Genomic DNA, 20,575 nt, shown 5'->3' on the forward strand with positions numbered 1-20,575 from the left:
CACATGTCCCAGTGGAAATGAAGGTCCGTTTCTAAGAACTTATCTCGGATGGTCAGAATGATACTCTTCACATTATTAAATCTGGACTTGCACTTGAATTCCATGGCCAGAGCCTTGTAGTCTTCTTTACCTTTTGGTGTCATGCTTGGTTTCGATCTTTTAATGTCTTCACTGAATTCCAAGCCAACCTGATGGAGTTCTAGACTTGAGATCCCTAGATCTGCTGGCTTCCTGCATCCTCCTACTCTTGCCTGCACTTTGGAACATGAGGGCCCTGCAGTGGGGCACTCCTTATAGGAAGCTGGCATTTTATATAGCATACTAAAGAGGTATACTGTGCAAAGAGTCTAGATATCTTCTATAAGCGGACAGGCCCTTGCTCTAGCAATCCCAAGGTGCTCTCTTAGGGGGCAGTGTAGTTGAGCAGCCTTAGGCTTATTAGAGAGGAATGTTAGACTTTTGCGGCATACACTTGATAATTGATACACACAACTCAATAAGGAGATCACACCAATTTTTCAAAATAGAACTTCTCTTTATATAACTTTCATCAAAATCAGATGCGTACATTTTGAGTTATAATTGTTTATAGTTCTAAAGAAAAGCGACACAGTGCACTTCTGAAGCAGTTATGTTATCCTATGGCGCAAAGAATTAGACTGCATAGAGGTACTGCACAGCGACTTACAGGACCAATCTTCTAGTCTAAAGTTAAGTATGGGGTAGGGTCCAAGGTAGCACCAACTAGTTACCTAGGCCGCACTGGGGCGGTCAGTTGCAGAGGTGCTATGCAGCATCAGGTGCGCTGTGTAAGTCAATGGGGATCAGTCCAGTCACAACGTTGCTGGGACTGGGGGACCAGTCCGGCTGAACCAACAAGGGTGTTCAGGTCTCATGATGCTCGGGGACCTGGGGACACCTTTGGTCATTTTTTCCTCGAGCCAGGGCAGTTGGGTGCAGTTGTGTTCTGAGGTGTCCAGCTTTCACGACCAGAGACACTCGCAGTAGAGAGGACCTGCACATAGCGGCTGCAGGTGGCCGCGAGTCCAATGTTGGCAAACCCAAGGTGTGTTTCATCTCTGTAGGGACCATGCTGGCACTGTTGGCCCACTTAGACTCTGGCTAGGAGGCATGGGTGCAGTGGTGGTCTCCGGTCTATGGTTTTTTGGCGGTACGGTGCCCTCGCAGGTCTCTTGGGGTGCCTATCGGGCGCAGGGGAGCAGCTCTTCTACTCCATTCCTGGGTCTTGGTTGAGAGGCTGGCAGTCCTCCCAGGTTTTTAAAGGCACAGCAGCTGCCAGACAAGTCGTCTTTGGCGCAGTTGCTCTCAGGAGGTCAGAAACAGAGCCTGCTTGGGAAAGTCTGTTTACACCCTCTCCCACAGTATGACCTTCTGCTTAATAATAATTTTATTGCATGATTAATTAAAATATTACAATTCGAAAATCGCCAGTACAACCATTAAAACATATTGATACAATTGAAATCCACTATGTTTATGTTTAAATGCTTATATAGCACTCGATTGCCGTGGTGTCTTGGCGCTGATGCATGTGGGCAGGAAAACGTGCACTAAGTTGGTCTATGCGGTTGTAAACAGCCAGGTTTTCAGACTCTGCCTAAAAAGCTGAAGATTGGATTGAAGCTTCATAGGAAGTGGCAGCTTATTCCAAAGCTGAGCCGCACAGAGTGTTATTGCTCTGCCCCCCCCCCCCCCATCTTGCTCGTATTATCTTAGTAGTGTTAATGAGACCTAGACTAGCCGATCTAAGAACGCGTGAAGGAACGTACTGTGAAAATAATTTTTACAAGTACTCAGCCCCGCCACCATGAATTGCCTTATGAACTAGGCTTAAAGATTTAAATTCGATACGTTGTTTGATAGGCAGCCAATGATGTGATTTAATTCTAGAAATCTCGCTGCAGCGTTTTGCAGGGCTTGCAATTTTTGCAGCTGGAATTTATCAATTCCCAGAAATAGAGCATTGCAGTAATCCAGTTTGGATAGAAAAAGTGCTACCATCACTGTCTTCTGCAGCTCTGGAGGGATGTAAGGAAGGATTTTTCTCAAGATTTTCAAGAGAAAAAAACAGGATGAAGAAAGGCTGTTTATCTGGGAGCCAAAATTCAGTTTATTGTAAAAAATGACCCCCAGATTCCTGACCTTCTCCACTGGACGAGGACATTCTCCAGCTTCATATGGCCACCAGGACTGATTCCACAAGGGCTGGCCTGGCCCAAACTCCATCACCTCTGTCTTATCTGTATTTATTTTCAGATAGCTCTGCCTCATCCAGGCCATGATCTCGGTGAGACATGAGTGGAACCTGGCTGCTGTGGTCTCTGGCTGGTTGGTAACAGAGATGGCAAGCTGAGAGTCATCAGCGTACGAGACTAGAGCAAAGCCGTGCCTCCTAATGAGATTGGCCAGAGGGGTGTCGTAAAGATTGAACAGGGTCGGGGAGAGAGCGGACCCCAGAGCGGAACACCACAAGGAAGATGGTAACTGTCCGACTTCATGCCATCCCAGAACAGCCTCCGCTCTCTCGCCTCCAAGAAGGAGGACAGGAGGGCCAAGGCGGCCCCCCCACGCCTATGTCCCTCAGCCGCTGCACCAAAACAGTGTGGTTCACGGTGTCAAACGCGGCTGATAGATCAAGGAGCACGAGGACCGCCCTTCCTCCCTCATCCACCACCCTGCGTATCTCTTCAGTAGCAAGGACTAAGGCCGATTCAGTGGAATAGCGTGAGCGGAATCCGTGCTGGGAAGTATCCAGCAAGTTGTGTACATCCAGGTATTCAGTCAACGCTGTGTTAAGTCGTTTCTCTAGCACTTTGGCCACAATTGGTAGGCCAGCAATAGGGCGGTCGTTTTTAGGATCATTTGGGTCTAGGCTTGGTTTCTTTAGGAGGGGAGTGATTGATGCCATTTTCCAGGAGTCTGGGTAACAGCCAGAGGCTAGGACTTGGTTCAGGATTGGAGTAAGATTTTCACAAATCTTATGGGCGGCTTGGTGCATAATGAAAGGGGAACAAGGATCATTAGGTGAACCAGACTTTATAGACAGTAGAAGTTTTTTACTTCCCCACTGCTTATTGGCTGAAAGAAGGTTAGACTGCACTGGGAGTGTGCCACTTATGTGATCATATCCTGAGGCCCTGGGGTGCTTAAGAGATCATTATAAATTCCTAGCACCTTCTCTTGAAAATGCCTGGCCAATCTGTTGCATAGGTTTTGATCAGGCTTGAAAGCATTGTCCTGCTGTGGTTTGTCTAGCATATTATCCGATTTAACAGTTCCTTTGTGGAATTGCCTGCCTCCCTAATCTTGGTTGTGAAAAACTGTTTTTTTACGGCAATAATTGCCTCTTTGTATTGTGAAATAGTGCAATTGTATGCCGCTTTCTCTTGGTTGATGATGTCTTAACTCTTTTAACCGTCACTAGTTTCTTTGGTGCAACCCGATCGGCTGCTACCAGTAGCCAGTTGGTAAACATCAGGGCTGCCTCATTATTATCAAATTCTGTAGTGGCATGGTAAGGATCAAGGGCCGACTCAGTCATCCACCTTGAGTTTGTCCCACCGCCTAATTAATACCTTAGATGATTTAGCCTGTGGTCTGGGATGTAACTGCGTGGCTTTAAGATTGAAATATATGGCCTTGTGGTCAGTCCATGGTAGGGCCAGCAGGCTTGTTAGAGTGATGCCAGGGTTGTTTGTAAAAATCCCATCAAGCGTATGTCCTGCCTGATGAGTGGGTTCTGTTATAAGCTGGTTGAGGCTAAAAGCCTCAAGATTATCCAACAGCCTGATGGTGTTCGTATTAGTTTTGGATTCTAGATGGAAATTAAAATCCCCAAGAATAGTGAGGGAGTGGGAGTCAGTATATGATTCCAGAAGCGTCAGGAGGGCTTGGGAAAAAGGCGCTTTGGTACCTGGTGGGCGATAGATAAGTATCTCCTGAAAACTCTGAAGATTGTTAATCTTTATACAGAAGTACAATGCTTCTGCCGGCAAAGCAGAAATCGTCTCCGCATGTACTTAAAGTGGTTGCCGTAGATAATTGCTATGCCTCCCCCACTTTACCTATCACTCTGTCTTGTGAAAGGAAGGCATATCCTGCTGGTATAGCAGTATTCCAGTCTGGCAGTGATGTGGTATCTGTCCAGGTTTCGGTTGCAAAAATTAAATCTAGCGAGGAAAGTTGTATTAAGTCTTCCAGCTCATGTTTGTGCCCGACTATGAAACGGGCATTAAGCAGCAAGCACTTGAAATCCTCCATGGATGTTGCTTTCACATTTTTATTTGTGCTGTACGTATCCTTATTTGTATTACTATCTTCACTACTACTACCCATGACACGCTGCTTTACACCCCACCCCCTTTCGCGATCTGTTTGTCGACGTTGGGGCTGAAAGGAATTTCGAATTAAGTGTAAAGGAACAGTTTGTGCATTGGACTTCTCTACCAGCAGCATTTTGAAAGAGCACATTGTGAGGAACACGCATGTTTCCTCGAAGGTCAAGCAGTTTTTGCATACCGTAGATATGGGGTCCAAATTGACCAGGGGTTCTGGCGCTGGGCCCTCAATCAAGCGATATCCGCCATAAGTCATAAAAATACATTAAATATACAAATTCAATTTATCATTATGACAATTTATTAATACAAATCTTAATACAAATCTTAAAAGAATTTTTTACAGATATAGGTTCATTACTTTTGTGCAATATATCATGTGCAATTGTTCTCTAACTACCAGCAACTTCCATTCTTATTATGCTTGAATCATTGACTTCCAATTTTTTTTTCACAAGCGTCATAAATTTAGTAATATTTGCAATCATTACTATATCCGTTGGCTTAAAACAAGCTAACAAAGCTTGTCTGCATGATCGTAGCCCTCTTTCTTTAAAACAGTTCTGTAAATAGCCCTTTCTTCCAACATTCATTGATGTACATATGCAAACCAAATGTATAATATGTTCTTCCCATCGATTACATAATCTGCAGGGAATTGGCTTAGTTGGTCTCAGCCAAGGCTTTGCATGCATTAGTCCAGGCAGGTCGCCAAATCTTGCGGTGAAAAATATATTCTTTATTTGTATTGACCATGGTATTTCTAGATATGGCTGTACTTGTATTCTTTCACTATCATCCAGGCATGAGATCTCTTAATAAAGAACTCTTTATCCATTAGAAGGGATAGATGCTTTGTTAATCTGTTAATTCATTTTTTTAAGATAATGGTGTTAATGACATCTCCCAAATTTCGTGTGCTGACAGTTCTTCCAGTGCTGTTTGAAGATATGTGTAAAAACAGGAAGTTTGGTTCTGTTGCATTTCTTGCCAGAGTAAACAGATCATTGGATTAAAAGTATTGGTTTTAATTTGTTTCCATACCGTTACATACTGTCCCATCCTCACAACTTGCTGATTACAAAAGCCAAATTCCAGTCGGATTTGGGCCGGTGATGCATTAACCGGAAGTCAAAACAAATATTTAAATGTTTTTGTTATAGCATTGTTCAAAAGTGCAGAATCTGTACCGCAGAGAACTTCGCTTCCATAAGTAAGGCTGGGCATTTATTTCCCTTTTATAACCTTTAATAATGGAAGATAAGTTGGTTCACCCGAAGAGCCATATAATGAACGAAAGGCCATAGTCTAACAATTACTACTTTTTATCAGCTCTGTTTTGTGTTGTGAAAATGAGCCCTTCTCGTCAAACCAAATGTTCAAATATTTGTTATGTTTCACTTGTTCCTGCTGCCGACTTTGTAAATACCATTTATGTTTACTGTGGCTCAATGCCCTGTTGCAAACTTCCATTACTTTAGTTTTTGTTTTATGTATTACCAGATTGTATTCATTTAAGCACATTGATATTTTATTTATAAGTCGCTGCACCCCTTTCTTAGTTTGGCTGAGCAGTATAACATCGTCTGCATACAGTCCATTTGAAATTTGTTTGTTATTCAATTTCGGTGAGTGAGTGAACTCGCTGACCTGCTGATTTAGCTTTCCAATATTAATAATATTGGGGCGACCCAGTGTCCCTCAGAACCTGGGTATTAATATTAAACAAAAACAAACGGTTATGTCAGGATCCATGCAAATGCTTCGGTTATTGTTTGTAAATACAGAGAAAAATTACTTTTCATATAACCATGATACCCAACGGAAATTAATTCAGACAAGGAGAAAACAGCACACAAAAAGTCAGAATCAATAATGCATTCTAAACGAGTATCAAACACTCAAGGCTATCGCAATTACAAATTCAATTGTGTCAATAAACAATGAGTGACTGTGGTGAGTAAAGTGACTTATAGTGATTAAGTGATATAGACAGCACACTATATACAAAACAAATACATGTGAAATAAATGAGGGGGGGAACTTTGGATAAGGTTTTGTCCAATATCTTTTTGCACATGAGCTGCGAGATCCAAAAATAAATTACACCTTGATCATGAGGACTGTGCGGACATATATGGCATGTCGACGTTTCGACCCCCAGAGTAGTGCACTATTAAGGTGCATCGGGCAGTTCTTCTTCAGGACAATGGAGGAATTAGCGGACAGCCAGTGGCGCAGACGTCTCAGTAAATGCAATCAGAAAGTGGTATTTAGATGGTGTGTCACGATCTAGCAACGCAGGGCTCCACCAACCGGTTGGAGCCTTATTTAAATTTTCAAGAGACCTCCACCAGCCGGTTGGGGTCTCGTAGGAAAGCCTATCGATTCAGGCTTGCTATGCGCAAAAGAAGTTGCAGCAGTTCCGGTCAATTGCTGCCGTAACTATCTTTATGAGGGATACTGTGTCTCCCTGCATATTCCTCACTGACCTGCCCGCCTCCCTGTTTGGATGAGTTATAGGGAATGTTAATAGTATTCCATGTTCTGACTTTTGGTACTGCAATCCTTCATTGATGTCAGCCTGCTCTCTTGCCTCAAAGGTTCGGAAAAAATGGAAAGAAACTACCGTTGGTGCACCAGGATGGGCGCTTTATGGCCTCTGTGGTGTCGCCTGATATCACTTCCAGTATCGACCGTGACACGCGATGTCTGCTGGCTGCTTCGTGCTTTTAAGTTTTCATGATGCAGTCTGACGCCTCTGGTTTGTTCTACAGGTAGATACAGTATCCACCAGAAAGATCGTTATCGTACTTAAGTAACCTTTTTCAGTGGTTTTACAGATACAGTCAAATTAACTTTTTGTTAGTTAACCTCGTCACATCTACACTTTAGAATTTTGATGGCATATATTTGGTTCAGTAGCCATCGTGCTGTTAATTGCTCCATTTCGAGGTCAATGTGGAGACTTGATCAGATTTTTAAAACAAAATACTGGTGGCAACCCATTAACTCCTGGAGTATCATCTGTTCTCTACATTTTGATCACCTTTATAACACTGTGCTTAGTTTTAATGGGCCCATCTTTTGGTGTCTGAACTCAACTCTTCATTGCTCAGTGTATCTTACTTCTGCCTGTGTTTAGGGTGCTATCCACTTAAATGCTTTCCATGTGCGCATTCCAATTTACAAGGCAAATTTATTTATGGCGGTGCCAGTATATGCCTTGCCTAATATGTTGCTGAATGGGCAAACTTGTCTTTGGTTTTTTTCTTTCTTGCTGTTCCAAGTTACTTTAGTACATTGAGAACTAAGGGTCTTCTGTAAAGATCTGGGGCACCAGATTTTATCTAGTGTCTGCTGATGTTGAAATATTATCTGTATTAAGTGCTGTTGGGATTTACTTTGCCTATTGGATAGATCTATTAATCTGTTTTTATGAACTGACAACACCCCAATAACGATTTGCTGTTGCCCAACTTGACAATACGCATTTTAGTTACGTGGGAAAATTAATTGGTGTGTGTGATTTGCAAAATAAACAGTTTTTAGCTATTCATGGAACACATCCCTGATTTGCCATGCCTGTTTACAGTTTAATTAATTCGCCCCGCTCATTCAGATGAAAAAGGACTCATAATCATGGCCTTGTGCATGGCTGTAATCTCTTTTAAAAAGGAGGTTAATAAAATACATTATTTTATAATTTTCATTGTGCGTATGGGCTAGTTTTGAGACGAGGCACATAAGTGGGTAAGCTAGAAGAAAACAAAGTTTGAATGATGCCCAATGTTTCTCATATTTAGAAATAAAAATCTGCGATGTTTGTCAGTATGATTACTCATAATATATTTACATACTGAATCACCACTGCTCTTTGCATCATATAAAAGCGGATGTGCAGAGTATATTCTATGCATTATCATTGCAGAGTGTGAAACGGCCATGACTTATGAGAGGCGAAGCCTCGAGAGAGTCATGATTCCCCTCCCTCAACAGCGGTAATAAATAAATATCATATTATCCTTTGTGCCTCTGTGTTAATTGATTATGCCAATAAATATTTTTCATGTGCATTTGTTTTAATCAATATATTTAACCAAAACAATGATGCAAAGCTTAGGTTTGTGCAGCATGGTAAAATGACAATGGCGAGATATGTGGACAGAGTTCTTTTTCTGTGTAAAGGATTGTTACATGCAGTCTATTAGCCAGTAAAAAGTGTCTTTCTCAAGTGAACTATTCTGGACTATGATAACAAACTCTAATCTTTGCATCGTAGTTATAAATGTGTGAATGCGTGTTTATAAATACAGTTGCTCCAAATAACAGGAGTTACTGACCCACTGTTCTTTACACTGCCATGGCATTAAATCATTTTATCTGTGTAAGGTCTATCTGAAAGAGACACGTTAGTATTAGATTCCTTACCTTAGAATATCCCCAGGCGTCAGACTGGATCCGGAAACTTTTGCGTAGCAGTACCCTTGCGCGTCGGTAGGCGTCGTCTGCGGCTCCGCGTCCGTCGTCGGCGTTGTGGGCACCGTGATGACGTCGTCGGAGTACTTAGACGCCGCCTCCGCGTGCTGAAGTCAGTTCTTCTTTTTTCCGCGGCAGCAAGCGCAGATCTGGAAAAAGCAGTAACCCATAGTCTATTTTTGACTCACTTTATGGATCAATTTTTGATCTTTCTCGAAGTCTACGACTCCGATCGGTGCCGTAGGGATGCCTGGCTTTAAACCCTGCGAGGATTGCGACCGCACGATGTCGGTTACGGACCCTCACCACCTGTGTCTAACTTGTCTAGGCGTCGACCACGACGACAAGGCCTGCTCCGACTGCCGGGCCCTCTCTTCGAAAGCCAGGCGGGAGCGGTCCCGCAGGCGACTCGAACTCCGGCAGTCGGACCCGCGCCGCGAGAGGTCTCGGTCCCACGGGAGGTCGAGGGACAGGTCGCGGGCTCGGAGCCTCCACAGTTCCGAGAGTAGGCTGCACTCCTCCGGGTCGAAGTCGTCGTCAGGTAAGAAGCACAAGAAGTCCAAGAGACGTCATCGCTCTTCGGACTCCCCCTCGCACGATGCGGCCGGGGGTTCGGGTGACACCACCCACGCGGCTCCGTCGGAGTCGCGGGCGCCGCGTCCAGCTCCACACCCTACGGTCCCTGGGCGAGACGCGATGCCGGAGGAGATTGAGCGCTTCCTCATGGCCATGAGGAAACTCTCTCCTCCGACGGGCTCCTCGGCGCCTTCGGGCCCAGCGGACCCGTCTGGGGCCTCTAGCGGGTCGGGGGCTTCGGCCCCGGCGCCGTCGGGTGCTTCGGCCCCGACGCCGCCGGCGCCTTTGGGCCCGACGCCGCCGGCGCCTTTGGGCCCGACGCCGCCGGCGCCTTTGGGCCCGACGCCGCCGGTGCCTTCGGGCCCGGCGCCGCAGGGTTCAGCGGTCCCGGCGCCGCCGGCGCCTTCGGGCCCGGCGCCGCGGGACCACCCTAGACCTTCTTCGGGATCTGGATCGTCGCCGGTGGACCTTACGACCTCCCCGGCGTCGGACCATCAGGTGTCGCCTCCGGCGCCGTCCTCGGGCGGCGCCGTCCCCGATACCTCCTTCGTTCCTGTTCCGACGTTGGGACGGCCCCGATGGGCGCCGCTCCAGACGTCGTTGGGAGAGTTTCACTTCTATGAACAGGCCCCATTGGTTGAAAACCCTGAGTATCAGGAGATGGGTGATGAAGGGGATTGGGAGGGGTCTGAGGACCCTCTGACCCGAGAGTGTCAGTCTCATGAGGACTGGGCAGGGGACCTTGGGGATGCCAGTGGCCTGGACACCTCTCCGGACACCGGTTTTGTCTCCCCTCCTACCGTGGCTTCGGAGGAGGGGGGCAACCTACAGTGTGGTGTTGATGAGGGCTGCCAAGGCCTTGGGCCTTGTGCTCCCCGTCGCGGCCGTGAGGACTAATCTCCTCACTGAGGTCCTTAAACCGCAGTCCAGCTCGGCCGAGCCTCTGCTGCCCTTTAATGAGGCCTTGACCGACGTTCTTCTGGGCACTTGGTCCATGCCCGCTACGGGTTCGCCCGTAGATAGGAACGTGGCCAGACGCCACCGCCCAGCCCCGGGCGACCCATGTTTCCTGTCCACCCATCCCACCCCCGAGAGCCTGGTCATCCAGGCCTCCAATTCCCAGACCGCATTCCCGTCGGCGCCGCCAGACAGGGAATTCAAGAGGTACGAGCAGTACGGTAAAAAGATCTTCTCGTCCCTTAGTTTGGGACTGCGGTCTTCCAATACCGCATGCCTCTTGGGCCGCTACACCCACTCTCTGTGGGATACGGTTGCGGAAGTGCTGCCAGAGTGTCCGTTGGAGGTACGGGCCAAATTCGGCAAAGCCCTTGTGGAGGGCCGGGATGCAGCCAGATACTCTATCCGGTGTGGGATGGATACCACCGACTCACTAGGTAGAGCGATGGCAACGACGGTGGCGATCAGACGCCACGCCTGGTTGAGGTCCGCCAACTTTTCGGCCGATGTCCAAAACACACTGATGGACATGCCATTTGATGGCCGTCGCCTCTTTGGCGACAAGGCAGACCATGCGCTTGAGCACTTTAAGGACTCCAGGGTTACGGCCAAGTCCTTGGGCCTCTCGGCCCCGCGCCAGCAATCGGCTGCCTTTCACTCCTTTCGTGGCCACTGAAGGGGTGTACCCACACGTGCTGCCAGCCACGCTCCGCAAGGTAATACCCAACGCGGTGGCGTACGTGGGATCCGCCGTCCCGGCGGTCGGGGACAACGGCGAGGTCAGTCCACACCTTCCCCCGCTTTCAGGCCCATGTGACGCCAGTGGGGGGCAGGGTTCGCACTGTCACTTCGGACAGGTGGGTGCTGCAGATCGTCCGAAGGGGCTACTCCCTCTCCTTCGAGGCGACTCCTCCAGCCATGCCACCGCAGAACCACCGTGTATCGAGGGATCATTTGCGACTTCTGCAGGAGGAAGTTACGGCCCTCTTGGCCAAGGGGGCCATCGAGCGCGTTCCTGGGCCAGAAGTAGGGTGTGGTTGCTACTCCCACTACTTTCTGGTACCCAAGAAGGGCAAAGGGGGCCTACGCCCTATCTTGGATCTAAGGAACGTCAACGGCTTCCTCAGGAAGGAGAAGTTCAAGATGCTGACACTGGCTCAGGTCCTAGCTGCCCTGGACCCAGGAGACTGGATGGTAGCGTTGGACTTGCAGGACACTTATTTCCACATCCCCGTCCTGCCGGCCCACCGGCGCTACCTGCGGTTCACGGTTGGCCACGAGCACTTTCAGTATACCGTGCTCCCCTTCGGCCTTACCAGCGCCCCACGGGTGTTCACAAAGGTGATGGCGGTGGTCGCAGCTCATCTGCGCAGGCTAGGGGTTTCAGTCTTCCCCTACCTCGACGACTGGTTGTTGGAGGCGTTCTCCATCAATGTGCCAAAGTCACACCTGTGCCCCTCTCAGAATCTCCTCTTCATCTTAGCGGGTCTCGACTCGGCGCGGTTTCGGGTTTATCCACCCGAACAGCGGGTCCGGGATATTCAGGCTCTGATTCCCATCTTTCAGCCGTTATCCCGGGTCTCGGTCAGGTTGACTCTGCGGCTTCTGGGGCTGATGGCCTCCTGCATCCTTCTGGTGCATCACGCCCGGTGGTGGATGCGGGCTCTGCAGTGGGACCTGAAGTTTCAGTGGGCCCAGCATCAGGGCAACTTGTCCGACCATGTCTTGATCTCGGAGGGCACTGCAAGACAGTTGCAGTGGTGGCTCAAGGACCGCGATTGGGTCAGCGGCAGATCCCTCTCCCTTCCCCAACCGGAGCACGTAGTTGTGACGGACGCATCCCTCCAGGGCTGGGGAGGCCACATGGGAGAGGCGGAGATCAGAGGCCTCTGGTCTCCGGCGGAGGCCCGGCTCCACATCAACCTGTTGGAGTTACGGGCGATTCATCTAGCACTGAAGGCATTCCTCCCCTCTGTCCAGGGGAGTGTAGCACCACCGCCATGTGGTACTGCAACAAACAGGGCGGGGTGGGGTCGTGGACCCTTTGCCAGGAGGCTCTGCGCCTCTGGCAATGGCTGGAACGACAGGGCGTGACCCTGGTGGCTCAACACCTGGCAGGTGCTCTGAACGCCAGGGCGGACGAGCTCAGCCGTCGGTGCATGATGGATCAAGAATGGCGTCTGAGCTCGGACGTGGCGCAAGGCCTCCTTCAGCAATGGGGAGAGCCTTGGTTAGATCTATTCGCCACCGAAGAGAACGCGCAATGTCATCAGTTCTGCGCGTTGGAATTTCCAAGGCGGCACTCGCTCGGAGACGCTTTTCGTCGCGAGTGGAGTTGCGGTCTATTGTACGCCTTTCCGCCTATACCACTTCTGCCCAGAGTGCTGAAGAAGATCAAGCGCGACCGGGCCCAAGTCATCCTTGTGGCTCCGGACTGGGCAAGAAGGTACTGGTATCCAGAGCTACTCAGTATGTCAGTCGATCCCCCGGTTCGTCTGCCTCTTCAGGAGGACCTTCTGTCGCAGCAGCAGGGGACGGTCCTCCACCCGAACCTGTCCAGTCTCCACCTCCATGCTTGGAGATTGAGCGGAGACAGTTGAGGCCATTTGACTTGCCTCCTGAAGTCTGTAACGTCATTCTGGCAGCCAGGCGTCCCTCCACAAAGTCGGTATACGCCTGCAGGTGGAACAGATTTGTGGCATGGTGCACAGCAAAGGCTGTGGATCCTCTTGCTGCCCCTCTCTCTGAGGTTCTTCTCTTCCTTCTTTCTCTTGCCCAGCAGGGCTCTGCTCTGGGCACTATCAAGGGCTACCTTTCTGCCCTTTCAGCCTTTCTGAGGCTGCCTGATCAACCTTCTTTGTTCAAGTCCCCTATTGTAAATAGATTTCTAAAAGGCATCACACACACATTCCCTCCTGTTCCGTTTTTGATGCCTCAGTGGGACTTGAACCTGGTTCTTACGTTTCTGATGTGTGCTCCTTTTGAGCCACTTCACAACTGTCCTCTCCGCCTTCTTACTCTGAAGACAGCATTCCTGGTTGCCATCACCTCTGCCAGGAGAGTGAGTGAGCTCCAGGCTCTTTCTTGTACTCCACCTTTCCTTTCTGTCCATCCGGACAAAGTGGTGTTGCGTACTAAGCCATCTTTCTTGCCCAAGGTTGTCACGGCCTTCCACATCGGGCAGTCTATCACCTTGCCAACCTTCTTCCTACCACCGCATCTCTCTAAAGAGGAAGAGCGACTCCACCGTCTGGACCCAAAACGTGCGCTCTCATTTTACTTGGATCGCACACGCCAGTTCCGGGTGGATGACCAACTCTTTGTTGGTTACGTGGGCGCTAAGAAGGGGAAAGCGGTGCACCAGAGGACCATCTCCCGGTGGATCATCTTGTGTATCCAGGCATGCTACTCCTTGGCTAGAAAGGAGCCCCCTGTTGGCTTACGGACTCACTCCACCCGAGCCACGGCGACTACAACTGCCCTGGGCCGGGGAGTGCCCTTACAAGACATCTGTCAGGCAGCTACGTGGGCCTCGCTGCACACGTTTGCAAGACACTACTGCCTCGACAGCCAAGTCCGGAGGGATGGCTTCTTTGGCCGTTCTATCCTCCAGGACTTTCTGGTGTGATTATTGGTTCGCAGACCCACCACCGGGGTTGGTATTGCTGGGGTATCTATTCTAAGGTAAGGAATCTAATACTAACGTGTCTCTTTCAGATGCACAAGTTACTACTTGTGTAACGATATATCTGTAAGAGACATTAGTTAGTATTAGATTCCTTACCGACCCACCCATCCTCCCCGTTCTGCGAACCGATATCTAGGGTTAGGGTTACACCCTTTCAGGGCCCTAGTTTCAATGGCATCAGTGTTGGTTTTTAACATGGCTCTGCGTTTCTGGCGCGGAAAAGCTGTGTCTAAGAACTGACGTCAGCACGCGGAGGCGGCGTCTTAGTACTCCGACGACGTCATCACGGCGCCCACGACGCCGATGACGGACGCGGAGCCGCAGACGACGCCTACCGATGCGCAAGGGTACTGCTACACAAAAAGTTTCCGGATCCAGTCTGACGCCTGGGGATATTCTAAGGTAAGGAATCTAGTACTAACTAATGTCTCTTACAGATATATCGTTACACAAGTAGTAACTTGTGCTTCAGGGATGAAGAAGCTGTTTAGTGTAATATTAAGCCGAAGCAAAGGGGTACCTGAAAAAAGGTTTACTTGAGAGGCATGTAGTGTATTAGACCCTTTTAAAGCCTCCGTCAAGTCTTAAGTATGAAGAGAACATGCAAGTCTTTTATTGTTTTTGTAACCATTTCTAAAATTCACACCTCATTTCCATTTTTTTCCGTCTCCTCCATTCTACATCTTTAAGCTTACTCCCCCAACCCTCACAAAGCAGAGTCTGTCACATCATGGAGTCTCTTTCCAAGAGAAACAGGTGAAAAGTTTACTTTCAGCCAGGATTAGTGCTGCTCTGTGGCTGGTAGCTGAACAGGCAGGCTATTTCTTCAGACCCTCTAGCATCTTTTGCATGTACTGCACTATATACGTTTTCTTTGATACCAGCCAAGTGCCTTGGTGTCTATCTAACAACAGATCATGTTAGTCCCTTAACTACATTTGATTAGTTTTCTTTTCAAAGCCGTGATTTTATTTTATATTTCCTGACTGATGTGTCGTTGCTAAATATTTATATTTAACATGAACTAGTGAAACAATAATTTAAATGTTGTTTTACAGTAAAGCTATTAGCGACAGATTGTGATGCATGGTTGATTTTTATGATGAACTTACATCTTGGCACTTGGCTCGTTTTGTGAACCAATTGTTTTTTTCTTTTTTTATATTTACTATTGCAGATGATACCGAAGGTAAAAATAACATTTTGATTTCTAGATGCACGGCGCTTTTGGTATAGGGCATGCATATTGTTTCTTGTGATAGTTCTTATCTACATGTATGGATTGTTAAAGCTGCACATCCATAATCTAACCACATGGTGTCCACTGTAAACCCATTCCTATGCGCTCTCATAATTATGAGCCTATCGTTAGTAGTTTTGTCAAGACCACTTGTAAGTCTTGCTAATCTTGCCAGCCAAAATTGTAAAGGAATAACCATAATTACAGTACTTTTCAAGAATAGACCACCTCATGGTGCTGACTCTAGGCAGAATATCATATTTTCTTAGCATTTCATCCAGTGACTATTTCCATTTATATTATTTTTGAACAATAATGCTTCATGTTAATGGTGTTCATGAGGGTCATGTTAAGTGTTCCACCCTGCATGCAGTTGCTGTAAATCAGTTCCCTCATTTCAATTCGTAAGGTTATTCAGGTGCTTTCACTGAGAGAATGGGCCAGGAGGAAGGGCCGTCCGTTAGGACCTGCTATCATGAACTCACTCTGACCTGTTGATACAGTGTCCACATTAAATATTGAATATGTGTAAGTGTAAATTTGCTCGAGAAAGGTGTGTACATCAGTCTTTTAACTTTCAAAGTTGTATGCATCTTCATATTACTTTGGTCACCATCATGTTTGGTCCATAAAACAGTGATGCAATTCCTCGCTATGTGAAGCCTTTCAAGAACAGTCTTTACTGCTAGATGCTCCTTTTGATGATAGACATTGCAGTCGATGTGAGCAATAAAGGCTGTGGCAAAGACCTACCTCAAAAAAAAGAATGAGTGCTAAACAAAGCTACCGATAAAAGGTAACCATTAGCAGAACAGTTAAGCATACTAGGTGAAGAAAGTCGGTGACGCTAATAGTCAACCATATGAATTTTCACGGTATGTAATGAATTTACAGCAGAGGTCTACTTGCTCCACAACTCAGTGCTTTTCAGACCGATGTAAAATGCCATCTTATTTCAAATCAAACTCTTGCAGCACTTCTGTCTCATAAGTAAATTCTCATCCATCCGATGTGCCAACTCAACTGCTTGACTGAACTTATCAAAGACCAAATCTAAAAAGTTTACTCTTCAACTTAATTTTTCTAAACAGTGAGTGTAAGAAATCAGACTTTTCTGTGTGGGCACCTTGTATTTTTGACCTTTTTGCTGTATTATGTATTTCTGTTGTCTTTACAGCTCTGTATACTTTCCCCTGCTCACTAATAGTAAAGTGTCTGTGCTTCCCCTTTAAAAATGATCATATTGGCAAATTCCTAATCAGTTTATTTAGTTTATCTATACGTCCCTTATATATGGGCCTTGAAGTTAATTGCCAGCACCTATTTTGCCACCCGCTACAGTGGTATTGCAGGCATAACTTCAACCCTACCCTGTGTAGCTTGACTATAGCAGTGTAAAAGATGTAATTTGACCCATCTAAGTAAACCCTTGTCACAGGTCAAAACCTCTCTTTTAAATACTAATAAGTCACTCCTTTGTAGGCCCACTAGGAAGGGTGTATGGTATTTAAAAGTAGGACTTGTAGAAATGTAATGTTTGCATGCTATTACAATGTCTAGTATACAAAACCTATTTCCCCCTGTGGCAGCCCTAGCTGTCCTGTGTAGAAAACAGGTTAATATCCAAATACTGTATCTCAGGAGTTGGACTAGCTAGAAAAACAATTAAACAAATACTTTTAATAGTTATTAACATCATTTTCAATGATGAAGTCTGATTGTTTATAAATATGAAGGAAAAGTAATTTTTAGAAAGTTAACCTTTTCCATGCCTGAAATTCATGGAGGCTAAATTTCCATTTGCTCTCCCACATGTGCAGGGTCCTTCCTTTGTCCCACGAGTCTTCTTTCTCTGGGTTTTTACCATTCACACACGGGGGTACACTTGAAAGGAAGGGATTCAGGAGGCCAAAACAATTCCTGTGCACCCATTGTCTAGTTCCTAAAAACTCTGAGGTATTCAAACAGACTTTTGTCTGTGAGTTTACGGGAGGTATAGTGAATGCCCCAAACTGTATTTGTGTTAGATGCGGGAGGACCATAGAATTACTATAGTACTTCCCCCCCCCATACAATCCCTGTTCGGTTGGAGCCAAAGTTTATTGTGGCCAAAGACTTTTGCCATCTTGAAAATACCCAAGTGGGTAAGGTTTGCTCCGGGAACTTTTACCTCATTGGTTAGGACATGCTCCATAATAATTTGCACCCACTAGCTTGTGTTTGGTATGAATGTGGCAACTTCAGACCCATTTCACAACATTACTGCACTTGTTCAATCAGCGTTAAATTGCGCATTGGTTACGGTCTACTGCGACCTTTGAGTGTCACTGGCACTTTATGCTTCTTGGCGCTGTTTCTACTCAGAACTTTAAAAAATCATCTGTGGTTCCCCTTATTGTATTTTTGTCATTTTCGGGTCAATTTGATTATTGCTTTTTACTCTATCTTTCTAATTCAGTTTGGGATTTTTATTGTTTTGCATGTCAAATTAATTATTGTTATGGTACTCCATAAATACTTTACACATTGCCCTAAGTTCAGCATGTCTGCCCTCAGGTTAATTTAGTGGCTTTTAGGGTTCACCCTGAGATGGGTTATGATTATTCCCTTGAGGTGGCTAGTCACTCCCTCACAATAGTACAATTTCCTACAGTGAATATGTTCTATCCTCACTCCTGCCCCTACCTGCAAAATGCTACCTTAGCCTCTCTTCCAAAAATAGACTGAACCCAGATGTGAAGGACCTTCAAACTATCCTTTCTTTCAAGTTCTTGGTGAAACTCCTGGAAAAATACGTAACTCTACAATTTAGTTGGTCTGACAGTGAACAGCAGCTAACACACCTTTTAGGGATATCGAATGAATCTGCTAGGGTTCATGAAAACCGTTTGATCATTTTGGATGCTAGGCAGGCAGTCTGATGCCTTGATCGTTTGTGGGAGGGGGGTGGGGGGGTAGCAAGCTTTGGCCTTGAACTTATTTTGGTTTTACTGGAGCTCGAGTTGGGGTTTATGGATTATGTCAATATTAAGGAAAAGCATTCCTGTATGGAATGGTAAGTGAAGATGTAACTTTTCATCTTTAAGGAAACAGAACCTTCCTGCCCACTGCACCTGTCCAACTCAAACATATTTATACCTTGCCCAGTTTATCAAAAGATTTTCCATGCAGTATGCTTTCTTCTAGCTGTGCAGTACTCTTTTGGGCTCCCTGTTCAAATTAAGGTTTCAATGTGGTTTCATTGGTTCTTCAGAATTATCATCAGTGTGCTCATATAACCCAGAAAATGTCTCAGTGTTATGTGCTAGCTAAATATGAATGTGTGCTTGTGAGGAACACCGAATGCAATTTAATTTGCTAATTGGATTTATTAATAAAATGAACACTTTCTTTTGAAAATTGCAGAAGAGAACACTCAAGTACAAGGCGATGAGTTGAGCAGCCAGTTTGCAGAAATTTTTATTAAGCAGCAAGATAACATCACACTATTATTATCCTTGTTAGAGGTAAGATTGAGACATAGTAGATCCGTTAATGTAGAATTCTGATAAGGACCATTTTAAAAGGACAAACGTTTTCCTACTTCTTCTGGGTGCCAATAATGGATCCTTTTTGACAAGTCTTGCTGCGTATAGATTGTAAGTTCTCAAACGCACTCTGTTCTTGCCCTAAACTGTCTCCTGTGTTTATAGCTGATAATGGGAATGTAATTTACCAGGTGGTGGCATTGAATCAAAAGCCACTTGGAAGTAATACGGGAGAAATGGAGCTACTTCACTGGAATCTACAGTATTCTTGAGGTTATGGTAGACTATATTTAAGGTTGATTCAGTGCCTCTCTATGGTGAGGCATAGGGTTATAATAATAATAGTTAAGTAATGATGTAGTTAAAAGCTTTATGAAAGTGGGGCCATTTTGGTGGGAATGCTACTTGAAGAAATCTACTTTCAATACTACATCAGCCTGTGCTGTTTGTTCCTTTAGTGCCTAGGGATTTTGCACCCATAATCTGGCTGGAATCTTCAGTATTCGTGCATAAGAAGACTCATTGTTTTCCTTCTTTGGTGACCCTTCAGTTTTTAGAACTATTAGAAGTCTGTTGCAGAAAAGCAGGGGAGACCCTGATAGTCTCAATAAAATGATATAATATCACAGATGTGCTGTTTCTAGACGGTGTGTGTGCGCAGACCATAGTGGATGGGTTAGTGAGGCCCCAACCAATATAGTATCATATTGCCTAAAGGAATCTCCACAGTTCGTCACAGGCTGAAAACTGTATTGTGTGTTGAGGTGTACTGCCACTTAAATATAACCATGACTCATTGTTTTAAGGTCCTCTGTTGGCATAAATGGACCATTGCTAATTTTCAACGGGAAGGTATTTATGGGCCTAAAACCTTTGCTGCTGACATTAATTCAGAGATAACCAATAGACATAACCATTCTATTGGAAACCTGAAAGTCTCTCCGACTCTTTCCTTGGGAAAGAGATAACCCACCTTCTGGTACAGAAAGGAACAGTAATCTTTCAGACGGAGAGACCATTACTGATGTATTTGAGTTTCACTTAAGGTTTGGAAACTGGTGGTACTGGTGCAAATAGATGTGAAAACAAATCTAAAATTGCTGATCCAACCCAGCATGTTTGTCCCTCCCCTCCTCTCCCCGTTTAAGGCAGGGGCTGCCTCACACACCTCCTTCTCGCCTCTCCCAGATTAAGGAAGGGACTTCCTCACACACTTCTCCCAATAATCCCCTTCCACCAGCTACATTTGAGTAGTTGACAATAGAATGTTGGTTGAGAGCCTTGAAATTCGCCACAGTGTACTCCACAACACATACGCCAGAACTTTTTGCGCTTGGTAGACAGCCTCTTTTGTGGTGTTGTGTTTTTACATGTCGGCACCAAGTATTGCAGGGGGAGTGAGTTATTTCAGGGCTTTTTTGTTTGTTTGTTCTCTGAACCATTACTGACCTTTAACTACATTTTTCTCAGTGTGTTTTTTTTTAATGATGTACTGCATTCTCCCGTATGTACCCATTTTGCATAATGCACAGCATCTGGCCAGGTCCTATCCCCAACCCACTTCAGCTGGGTACAGCAGAAGCTGGTTGCAGGCTCTGCCTGTTCCTGCGCAGGGCTTAATTTGCTATTTTCCAAGTTTCATTCAGATTCTTCAAACCGTGCCATGAAATTAAGAAATGTTTTGCTCGCCTGTTTTTTTGCTCTGACCCTGCATTCTCCTATTGGATCTGCACTACGCCCACTCTTCCTG

General features: G+C 46.1%; 1 protein-coding gene across 6 annotated transcripts in view; it reads left to right on the top strand.

The window, feature by feature from the left end:
* USO1 (USO1 vesicle transport factor) overlaps positions 1–20,575 on the top strand; it is a 515,242-nt gene that overhangs the window by 83,917 nt on the left and 410,750 nt on the right. For all 6 annotated transcript variants that reach the window (XM_078676053.1, XM_078676052.1, XM_078676055.1 and 3 more), the window contains exon 5: positions 18,704–18,804. In XM_078676053.1, the coding sequence (XP_078532179.1) occupies positions 18,704–18,804 (101 nt within the window). The remainder of the gene's footprint in view (positions 1–18,703; positions 18,805–20,575) is intronic.

This window comes from Lissotriton helveticus, chromosome 2_1 (assembly GCF_964261635.1).
Source record: "Lissotriton helveticus chromosome 2_1, aLisHel1.1, whole genome shotgun sequence".
Taxonomy (NCBI): Eukaryota; Metazoa; Chordata; class Amphibia; order Caudata; family Salamandridae; genus Lissotriton; species Lissotriton helveticus.